General features: G+C 48.2%; 1 protein-coding gene across 6 annotated transcripts; it reads left to right on the plus strand.

Moving 5' to 3' along the window:
- Positions 1–5,440: 5,440 nt before the first annotated feature.
- TMEM53 (transmembrane protein 53) lies at positions 5,441–10,837 on the plus strand. 6 transcript variants are annotated; one of them, XM_053949977.1, is made up of 3 exons: positions 5,441–5,464; positions 6,096–6,208; positions 7,983–10,837. In XM_053949977.1, exon 3 carries the CDS (start codon positions 8,019–8,021, stop codon positions 8,643–8,645), a length of 627 nt encoding a protein of 208 aa, XP_053805952.1. In that variant the 5' UTR covers positions 5,441–5,464; positions 6,096–6,208; positions 7,983–8,018; the 3' UTR covers positions 8,646–10,837. The 6 variants fall into 6 exon arrangements, with proteins under 6 accessions (XP_053805952.1, XP_053805947.1, XP_053805950.1 ...); XM_053949972.1 differs by lacking the exon at positions 5,441–5,464 and adding an exon at positions 5,512–5,645; XM_053949975.1 differs by lacking the exon at positions 5,441–5,464 and adding an exon at positions 5,512–5,623.
- Positions 10,838–11,059: the final 222 nt, after the last annotated feature.

Here is an 11,059-nt window from a genome sequence, read left to right on the forward strand (position 1 = left end):
TAAGACGCCCCTCCCCGCCCGGGCCCGTATCGGTCGCAGCCCGGCAGGATCGGGGCCCCGGGGACGCTCGACACAGACCTGCTGTGCCTGCCCTTCGCCCCCGGCACACTTACCCAGGCTAGCCCCACACCGCCCAGGGTGGGTAGACAGATCTTACCTTTGTACTCGACCTCCAGGTGTACTGAGCACAGCACACCCAGCATGGGCTCCATGAACAGACAGGGCACATCTCCCGTCATATCCTGGGGGAAAAGGGCAGAGTGACAGGGAACAGTCTTCACACAGTTCTCCAGACTGTTCTCTTCCAGGCAGTAGGGCAACCCAGTGCAGCCAGAATGCCAAGGAGACAGACACAGCTCCTGCCTGAGTAAGGATGGACACAGGTGGTTACACTGCTCATTGCCCCCAGCAAGGCCCACTCCTCACCTGCATGACCCTGAGTGTCTGCAGAGCCCCGTGCTGGGCTTGGGGGGAGGTACACAACAGCACAGCTTCGAGGCCTTGGGAGTCTTGGCTCTGGTACTAGGGGTTGCTGTGGCCCAAAGAGTCCAGAAGAACCTCTGCATCTTTTTGACCTTCTGCTGAGTTGGAGGTGTTTAAGAACTTGGTCTGGGCTTGCACCCTTGTGCAGAAAAAGAGATGCCAACTTGTGTGCCTGGATAAGCCTGGATCAGCTGTCTCAGCTGTTTCACTGTCACTCTGAGAAAACCCAGTACCACGTCCCACTTGAAGTGTGGTTCAGACAGCCAGGACAAAATTTCTCCGTCCTTGTCAGGAGCCACAACTAAAAAACAATTAGCAAAATTCTCAGTTGGAGTAAGTGGCCAAGGAAGGCCCTTCTGCAGCCATTTACAGAAACAGAGTCTGGCACTGGCATACCAACAGAGTTGCTACAGATCCCACTACTGAGCCTGCTGCTTTGTCTCTCTTGGAGGAAGCTGTGACAGCATGTATCACCCTATGGCCTCTAAGAATGTTTTCTGAACTACAGAACTAACAGGTTGTGGCTTCTACTACCCAGGAGGAAAAAGAGAGTTGTAATGCTTTTAAAAGATACAAACTACAAAACTCTCCCACCCCAGAGACGAACTCTGGGAAAGTTTGCAGTAGGTGAATGCTGCAGGTAAGGATGGAAACTGTTTTGTGGTTTTAACAGGAGGAATTGCAAACAGCAAGGCAGCAATATTGCACCAAATTGACTGTGAAGAAAGTCAGCTGGTTAAAAACCAAAAGGGATGAAATGCAGCTGCTCAACAATAGCTGAGACTCTGAACTCCTTCCAGCCAGAGCAGCACTGCTGGATCTGCCATCAGCAGGTAGAGGGAAGGGAATGGCTGAGTGCAGCAAGCAGCCCCAGGGGCCAGAGGTCAGGGAGAGCATCCTGGCCTGAATCAGGACAAAGCACAAATGGACATGCCGTGTACCACAGCTTTCACAAATGAGCTCCTTATACTCCCTGCCACTGTCTCCAGTGGGCAACAGCAGCTTTATAATTTCTCCTTTGTCCTCTTCCTTCAGGTGGTTTAGCCTCAGTATTTCCAGAGGAATAAAGACACCTCCAGTCTCCAGAAATTCAGTAAGGTATCTGTGGCTGCAAGACTGCAAGAATAAGGGGAACAAGGCATGTCACTTACCTTGGAGCCCATCTTCCTCTGCCAGCAAGCCATGTCCTGGGAGCCATCACCTCCTATCTCACTGCAGTGGGTAGAGCTCTGAACTGGATACTGTCTCTGCAGAAGAGCATGGACCATGCTCTTACAGGCAGGCAGAGGCAGCACACTCATCCAGATGTGAGAAAAAACACTAATTCTAGGCTCCTGAGAGATGGGTTACATGGCTTTCCCTTCAGTTCCATCTTTTGATAGCCAGGCTGTTTTTTAAGCCTGCAGAATGTGGCTGGATGTGGATGTCTCTGTACAAAAGCTTATTCTTTAAACAAATTTTCAGTAGAGACATTGCCCTTCCTCTCCATCTCACTACCACACAGCACCTCCAGTTGTCCAAGGAAACACATGCAGCATCCGGAGCCACATTCTTAGGTGAGCCAGAAACAATCTGGCTCCCTGGGAACTCCATCTCCAGCTCTGGTTCTGCCTTGTTTTAATTAAGCTGTTCAGGACGCAACAGTTGTTTGAGGAACTTTGTGGGCAACTATCCCATTCCTGCAAGAAAACCATGATGGCTAATGGCTTCCTGCTCTTTGACAGATGTCATGATCTCTTCTGCCTAGAGAAAAATGAGAAGTTCTAAAAGGTCTGTGAAGAAAGACTGTACAAATGAATTATCACTAGAATCACATTTAAAATCTCTGGCAAATAATATGAAAACACTTAGTAACAATTTAATCTCATTTTCTCTTATACTCATTTCATAGATAGGAAAACTAGCAAAAGGAGAGTTCTTGATATGTGTGAAGCTGCACAATGCATCTTTGACAGACTTGAGATTATTTTCCTGGGCAGGTGGTTTCACCACAGGAGCTCTTTGCTCTGCTCTGCTAATAAAGTCATTTTGATGTTACCCATTACCCCAGCCCTGTTTCTCACTAGCCTCATGATATGAACACCGCGTCTCATATCTGACCTGCCAGGGAATAAATGGAGTTAAATGAGAGCAGAAATAGGTATGGATTTATGGGGAGTGACAGGGTCAAGGGGGCTATAAATGCCTGTTAGCACAGCAGCACAGCCCTCACTCACGTGCTGGAACGACAGCCATTTGGACATCCACCCCAGGAACACATGCCTGGCCTTGGCAGTGGGAAAGTGCTTTGGCACCCTTTAGCATGACAGACATTTGCTCTGTTTTTTCCCTACGTAATTTTCCTGGCATGTTTTTAGACAAACTAAGAAAAGCTAAAATTATAAGAGCTATAAGCAAGAAGACAGAAGTTCCAGAAATATCCCTTCAATTCCTTCTAGTTCTTCCCACAGATGTTAAATAAAGAAATCTACATTTTCCCAAGTGTCTTTGGCACACTTTTGGCTCAGTATGATATCCCCTAGTGCAGCTTGACAAATGTGAAGGTGCACTTAGTAAGGGAGATGGAATGTCAGGGACTAAGCTTTCCAATAGTGTGGCAATCCCACAGCCATGCACACTCTTGCCTGGAGGACACTGACCAGTCTCAAGGAGCCTCGCAGTTAAACACCAGGATCTGTGCCCACACACAGATGTAGAAACAGGGATAAGGTCACAAACAGTGGCATTAACACAGGTGCCTTGTCCTCCACCAAGCTGTATCAAATGCCTAAGGGTAAGAAAGGAATTCACACCTTGTCTAATGCACTTCTTGGGCTTCCTACCTAACAAAAGCACCATTTTAGGTTTTATTTAAGTGTGGTTTATTGAGAAAAAGAGTTAAAATGACATAAAATCTTTGTATTTTGGAATAAGACTTTTTTTTTCAATGTAATACAAATAATCAAGATTACCAATTTCCTATTTACAAAGTTCTTAAGCCTTTTCTCCTAGTATCTGGATAAAAATTTCAAATCGGTTCCAAAGTATCCCCAAGATAGCTGCTCAAAAGTAACTTTCGAGTCCTATTATCTGAACCAGACTGAAAACAGTGACTAAGACGTGAACATGTATCTCAGTGCCTAAAAACAAACAAGTAAAGTCTTCAAAAAGCTGGCTAAGAAACAGTGCTTGAGAAGTAAGATGAGATGAAATTTCATTTGGGAATTAACGGTCTGTGTTCTGTAAGGCATCTGTGTCCTTGGCAGGGCGTTTTCAGGACCTCCTTTGCAGGGAAGCAGGTTTAAAATAAATCCATTTTCCCAAAATAGTTGTGATTGAAAATGTTATTAGCCATAACAAATGTTAGTGCTGACAGGAGAATGGCCTGTTAGGGGCCTCTGCTGAAACAGTCAAGTGAAAGTCATATTTCACATTATTGCAAGCATTTTCCTGTGATTTACAGAATATTTGTGAAACATTACTTGCAAGGCATATGATTGATACTGGGAGAACAGCTCGTGTGTGGGGGGAATCTGTATTTCACAGAGACTGTTTGCATGAAATTTACAGTCCCATAAAGTGCTCCTCTGTCCTCAACAGAGATCTAGTTAAAAGAACTTTACAGTCTGAAACATCCCAAAATTGATTGTAAATTAACGTTTCTGTATTTATGTTTAAGATGCTGGTGGTGTAATGCTGCAGTAACCTCCCCCCACTCCTCAGAAATACTAGCACCAGCCTCTGGACGTGAGGATTTTAGTGATACAAAGGGCTTGCCTAAGAACCAGTGAAAAAAAAAAAAAAAAGAACTTTGAAACAATGATGACATGGCTTCAGAGGATACAGCGGTGTCTGTCTCTGGCTGCTGTAATAACAACATTTGGTGACATAGGAGTTTTTAAGCCAACATTGCAAAATAACCTGAAAATATACATGAATGTTTTTATGATGACCATTTTACATATGGGAACATATAGACACAGGGAAGTGAATAAGTTGTCAGTGCTAGCATCAACATGTAAGTCCTGGTTGTTGGCTTCAAACTCTGCTGTCAAGAGTGCTCTGCTGCCACCCAGTCCACTGGACCTAATAACCAAAACAAGGCTGGGTCAGGGCAGGGCTTTATTCCTGCCAAGAGAAAAATGAGTGATTTAGGAACTGTCTCTGGCAATTCAGCAGTTCTTTACATCCAGAGCACTGATTAATCATCAGATTGAGATCAAAAGGCAGAGTGGTGCTGCTTCAGCCTCAGACCGAGTGTGAGGTGCCAGGGAATGATAGCCTTGGACTCATGGAAGGACAGCGTGGCAGTGATTTGTTACCTTTGCATCTTACAACATCAAGGTTGTGCCCAGCCTCAGGCAGAACTTAGGGCTTGTTTTCCTGGCAGGTTTCCCCCTTTCCTGGCACACCTCAAGTCCTCCCATGCACAGTGCACCTTCCTCAGTGTAGCGCAACATCCCCAGCCCCTCACCCCACAGAGCCGCCCGCCCCTCTGACCCGCATGTCCCGGCCCCGCGGCTAAGGCGGCCACAGCCCGAACCCACCCCCGCACTGCCTCATCGCAGCCAGGCCCTGCACTGCCGCCTGAATCCATGCCAGCCCCTGCCCCGTCTGATCCACTGCAACCTCAGCATTCCCTGCCCCAGACCAGCATCCCACAGCTCCTCCGGACCCAGACACCCAGATCAGGGCCAACAACCCCTCTCACCCCTCACGCCCGCCGTATCCCCGGCCCCTGACTGCAATCCCCGCTCCAGGCCCTACAGTTCCCCTCATCCCGGCCCTGCGGCCCCGCCCGCCTCAGCCCCGCACTCCCGCGCCCCTGCCCCGAGGGGGCGGTTACCCCGCAGAATGACCGACACGCGGCTGAACCAATCGCTGCCAGACCTCCTTTCCCTGCCCAATGGGTGGCCAGCGGGCGGGGCGCTGGGCCGGTGCTAAGGGCGCGTTGCTAAGGAAGTGGGAGGCGGGCAGGGGGCGGGGCGGACGCCGAGGCGGGGTGGGCGCTTTCCCTTCCCATTGGCTGCGGGGAGGGAGGTGGGCGGAGCTTCCGGGGGGGGCGGAAGCGGCGGCCGGTGCGCGGAGCGCGGCCATGGGCACCCGCGGGCCGCAGGGAGCCGTGGTGGAGCTGGAGCCGGGACAGGCCCGCGGTGCGGAGGCGAGCGGGACCGGGGGCGCCGGTGACAGCAGGGACTGGGGGGCCTCTGCGGGCGGAGAAGGGGCGAGCGCGCTGGGGTATGGGAGGAGGAGCCGTGGGGCATTGGTGCTGTAGCAGGTGCCTGGCAGTCCCTGGAGGACAGGGCAGGACGCTTCCCTTTTCCCCCTGGAAGTGGCAGCAGCTGCTGCTATATCGCCGCGGGGCGGGAGGAGCGGTCTCGCCCCCCGTAGGGATCAGTTCGGTGCTGGCTTTGCGTCACTGGAGAGCGGTGGGAGCTGCAGGGGCCGAAGCTGTGCTGTGCAGTACACCCACTAGTGAGACTGGCGTGAGGCAATACTCGGCACTGACCGAGAAGTCAAGCTTATACTTGCTTCGCTATTGCCTTTAAACTTTAGTAGCCAGACAAGCTGCTGTAAGTTGTGACTCGGGCAGACTGGAGGGCAGTTGCTGTAACACTTGTGATTTGTTCCAGAAGGCAGAACGGACAGAGGGCCTGCCGAGGGCCGGCCTGTGGTGATCCTCCTAGGCTGGGCCGGCTGCCAGGACAAACACCTGGCCAAATACAGTGCAATCTACAGCCAGAAGGTGAGTGACCTGTCTGTATTTTCATGACACTGTCATACTGTGAAACGGCCTTCTTTTTGCACACTGGTAAAGTCTCTCTGAAGCCTCTCTTGGTCTCAGTCATGGGGAGTGAGTGAGAGTTCTCCTGTCACTGAAAGCTCCTTGTCTCTCACAGCCCAAGCAGCGTTATCTAACAGCTGCTGATGTCACCTTTGTGTGTGCAGCTAAGACAGAAATACTTCCTGGGAGAAACTTTCAGCTGCTGTGTGACTCACTGAAGTATCTTAAGGCTTTTAAAGTTGTGGGAATTTTCAGGAATGACGTGAACTGTGTTAGTTTTCCAAACAGGTAAACATGCAGGGAAAGATTCTGTGTTTACTGCTTGTTGTTAGGCCACAGCACAGATGTGGTGAGGCTGGGGTGGGAACTGACTGAACACATTGGCATCTGTCATGCCTTTGGCTCTTCCTTCCTGTGAAAATTATTCATCTAAATGTTGTAAGCCAAATTAATTTTATCCTGTCTGTGAAACAGGCATCCTGTGATAGCCATAGCTGCTCACTAGGAATTCCTTGTGTTTGAACTAGAGAGGTCTGTCCTCCTGCCAGTTCCCTAAGTTATGATATTTTCCTTTCTAGTTCTGTATTTTACTGGAATGACCCCAGCTTGTGGCATGGGGACCCAGTGAAACATTGGTCAGCATACAGGGAATCTTGGATTTATCCAAATCTGTTCCACTATAGGTGGTAAAGTTTGTACATTAACAAGTCTGTTGTTAATGTGTAATCCAGTGCAGGAGTCATTAATTGGCTTGATGTAGTGAAGAATTAGTTGTTAAGTGGCTTTAAGATGCTGCTGAGCGGATGAGGAGCACGTTACAGGGCAGCATGACAACTTCTTGGAAAATACTTTTCTCTCAGAAAGATCATAGAAATGGGAAAGGAGAGGATGGGTTTTCTTAGCTCACTAAGAGGAAGTGGCTGTAACCATGGCAAGATGGAAGAGAAGGCTTTGATTTGAGAACTTGGTATCCTCTTCTAACTCGTTCACTGTTTAGGGAGCTCTGGGGGGGTTGTTTTGGTGACTTTGCTTTGTGCTTGTCAGTGTGTAATGTCAGTGAGCTCAAGCAATACAAAAGGTCTAAAGCATTTATAAATGTAATTCCATCTGCTCTATTTTAAAATTCCTCCAAGATCCTGTTTCCAAATCTATACCTAAATTTAAGGACTTAAGTGTGAAGGCAGTTGCTCAGGAGTTCTGAGTCCTTGAGCCAGAGCTCTTTCTTTGCACAGCTGGAGTGTTTCAGGAAGGTCTACAAAAATCATGTCAGTGTTTGTTGGTGGTGAGTCTTAGAGACAGCTAAAAAAAAGTGCAACCAAGGAGAGGAAGAGTTCCTCTTTCTTCTTAGATTTGCTTCAGTGTGATGAGCTGGATGTGTACCAGAGCAGGCTCATCTTACCAAAACGGCTGATGCTGAAGGTCTGTGAATCAGGGAGATGGTTTTCTTCTCCTGGGTTGTGCCAGTTAGCACAAGATTTGACAGGATCTCAAACATGACCAAAGCCAGGCTTCTGCCGCTGCAGAGGCTTTTTCATAATACTGTGTGCTATGATGATTAAAGTAATCTATATTAATGTCAGTGCCTTGCTGCTAAAGTAAAGACTTTCTTCTGGTCCTGTGGTTTCTGTTGGAAACCTGTCCCACATTTTCATGTTCTTTGTACTGCTGCTTTCCTACTCTCTGTAATTTGCAGCACAGCTTAAATGTGTGTGGGGTCTCTTTCTGTTGTTCTTAGGGGTGCACGGTCATCCGTTACACAGCTCCATGGAGGATGATATTCTTCTCTGAGACCTTTGGCATCAGATCCCTGCAGACCCCAGCCAGGCGACTCCTGGAGCTACTCTTTGACTACAGTGTTGAAAACAGACCGGTTCTTTTCCACGTTTTCAGCAATGGTGGTGTCATGCTGTACCGTTACATCATCGAGGCGCTCCACACCCACAAGCCGTTTCAGAACCTCAGAGTAGCTGGCACCATTTTCGATAGCGCCCCTGGCAGAAGAAACTTGCGAGGAGGCCTTCGTGCCCTGGCAACTGTCCTGGTCTCCGTGAACGTGCTGCTCAAGTATTTCCTGCTGTTCACTTTTGCCAGCACGGCCGTGGTGCTGCGGATCCTGCTGTACCCCCTGACCCGCTTCATCCACGAGAGCCATTACGATGCCCTGCTGAAAGCGCCCTCGCGCTGGCCCGAGCTCTACCTCTATTCTCAGGCCGATCTCATCATCAAGGCCAGCGAGGTTCAGCTCATGGCCAGTGCCCGGCAGCAGCTCGGTGTTCCTGTGAAAGCTGTGGACTTCTCGGATTCGGCTCACGTCAGCCACATGCGGCTGTACCCCACCTACTACCGCAGCCTCTGCACGACTTTCCTGTCTGACTGTGTCGGGGCCTCCCCTCCTTAGTGCTGTAATGACCTTCAGTGTTTGCCTCTGCTTGCTCCGCTCCTATGGGAAATGTCACCCCCTTTGCTTTTGTGTCTTTGAAGCGAGGAAAGTAGAGGCTTCTTGTTTGGTTTGGTTTTTTTTTCCCTGCCATCTATGAGTCTGAAAGCTTCCACCCTGGCCTTTGGACCAGCCACGTTAGAGCAGAAAGTAGATATGGATTAATTTAAAGTCTTGAAGGTGAAATCCTGTCATGGTTCATGTTGATGTGCTCTGCCAAGGTGTCACAGACCAGAATCTCACACTGAGTATTATTTGTTTCTTCCTGTCTCTTCTTCTTGTCTGCTTTCCATGTTGTCTCCTTGTCCCTGATGTCCAATGTCCATGTTCTGTTGCTTGTATTAATTTTACAATACAGCTCTTCCATGTCTTTGTTGTTTTGTTGTTTTTTTCCTCTCTGACATTTCTTTTATCTTGCAATGAGCAAACAGAGCCAAGTCTGCAGGACTCTTTGCTGTTCTCAGTGCATCCCAGCTCTTCTTGTACTCTCCTTACTGGAGATGAGGCCCTGAAACCAAGTTTAAGACCAGGAAAAGGTGTGTGTAGGGCAGTATGACCAGACTGTCATCTGGTTCCATTAAATAGCTGAGATAAAACAGTCAAAGCTCTCTGATCCTTGGTGGGAGCTCAAATGTTTGTTATAATTTCTGTGTTCTTCAACCCAGAGGTTTAAGCTAACATTTTTGAATGTGTCTAGTGTTTTGTTTCTCTTCCTTTCCAGTCTTTTGTGTGTTCTACTGAGTAGTTTTGCTTTCTTGGAGAGCTACTTATTTGTTAATTGTATGTCTTGAAGCAGCCTATATTTTGCATCAGGATATTCAGGGAAATTTTTTGATTACAGCTGTGCCAGATCCCAGAAACAGAAAGGTGGAATTGCAGAGGAAAACGGAACTGTCTCTTGGAGCTATGCTTTATACTGGGTATTTCTTAAATCACCTCCAGCCTACAAATGACCATGAAATATGATGTTTCTGTCCATCATGTTCTCTTCAGATGATCAGTCTTTCCAGTCCATGCAATGTGTACAAGAAATTAATTCCTTCAACCTAGTGAAAAATAGCTCATTGCACTGTACTTCATGTTTGGGTTTAGGTTTTATTGTTTATTTGGGGGAGAAGTGGGGATAAAGACAGAAGAGAGCCTGCTGATATGTTTATGCTATGTCACAGTATAGCAAGGTGATTAATAACATGGTGAACAGGTTTAGCCAACTTTAAATTGCCAGGAAGAAGCTCTGGAGGGCTGTGACATGGGCCTGCTTGAACAAGGAACTGCCCTAGAGAGTTAGGCACTTAAAAAGCAGGAGGAGTTTTGCAAAAGGTTCTGCCAGTGGGTGGCTGTGCTGATCTTGCCCACCCTTGGGGTGCTGTCATCCACAATTACAAAATTCCTGCTATTCTGGATTGAAATGCAGAGGGGGAAGTCCTTGGGAAGCACTAAAATAAATTGGAAGTTTAACACAAGAACTGTAACACCTCACAGAAGTGAAAGCACAGGGTGGCAGTGGTGACCACACAGCTGGTTTGTAGCAGACTATTGTGACAATGCTCATTTACAGCAGAATAACCCCCTGATGGGCATGGTTTTAGAGGGAAGGTTGGGCTGTATATGGGGTGAGAATTGAAAACGGCCTGATGACCTGGTTTGTCTTTTATTTTTTAAAAGTGAAAACTGTCTCCAGGCACAGGAGCTTGTTGCTTGGACCCAGTCTTATGTAGGTGTGATCCCAGTTCCAGCTAGCACTGTGACAATGGCGTGTGAGGGCTACTCTGTGGTAAAAGCCTTCAGCCTTCCCCTTTTCATGGAGAAATTCTTGTTTCTAGGGTTTGGACCTGTAAAACCCAGGCATGGTCCCCTATCTCCAGAAAGCACATCAGAGATTTCTCAGCTTTTTAAAGCAGGCCCCTGGTTTGTGTTGTCAGTGCTGTAACTCCTGAGCTGTGATGTGTTCATCTGCCTTTTCAGACATCTGGGCTGGGGCTTCTCAGCATCCAGCCTGTTTGTGGCACTGTGAACACTCTTGGAGAACAGAGGTGATAAAGGTTATTTAACCAGCCCTTGCCCTCATGCTGGTTTCTACAGGTTCAGTATTTACAGATCAGTTAAACACTCCATAATATATGCCTCTGAATTAATACAGTTGTTCCTGGGAATCTGCTGTTCCTGTTTATTGCTATGGGTGTTGAACTTCTCCCATTTAAGGACTTGGTCTGTTACAGAACATGGCTGGCAGGAGCTGGAGCTAAACCCTCTGCCCTTGCCTGACAGGTGAGGCAGGTGAGGCTTCCTCTGGGAAAAACCTCACATGTCAGCTGCACCTTCCTTCCTCACTTTCACCTCCCACCACGGTGTTGCCACTTCCCCACCTCCCAGGG

This window comes from Vidua chalybeata, chromosome 9 (assembly GCF_026979565.1).
Source record: "Vidua chalybeata isolate OUT-0048 chromosome 9, bVidCha1 merged haplotype, whole genome shotgun sequence".
NCBI lineage: Eukaryota > Metazoa > Chordata > Aves > Passeriformes > Viduidae > Vidua > Vidua chalybeata.

What these genes read in the sequence shown, in the direction of transcription:
- TMEM53 (XM_053949972.1), top strand. Translation starts at nt 5,558, where the DNA reads ATGGGCACCCGCGGGCCGCAGGGAGCCGTGGTGGAGCTGGAGCCGGGA. An exon ending in GAGCGGGACCGGGGGCGCCG is followed by an intron (nt 5,646 to 6,095) that starts GTGACAGCAGGG and finishes GATTTGTTCCAG; the next exon opens with AAGGCAGAACGGACAGAGGG. An exon ending in GTGCAATCTACAGCCAGAAG is followed by an intron (nt 6,209 to 7,982) that starts GTGAGTGACCTG and finishes TGTTGTTCTTAG; the next exon opens with GGGTGCACGGTCATCCGTTA.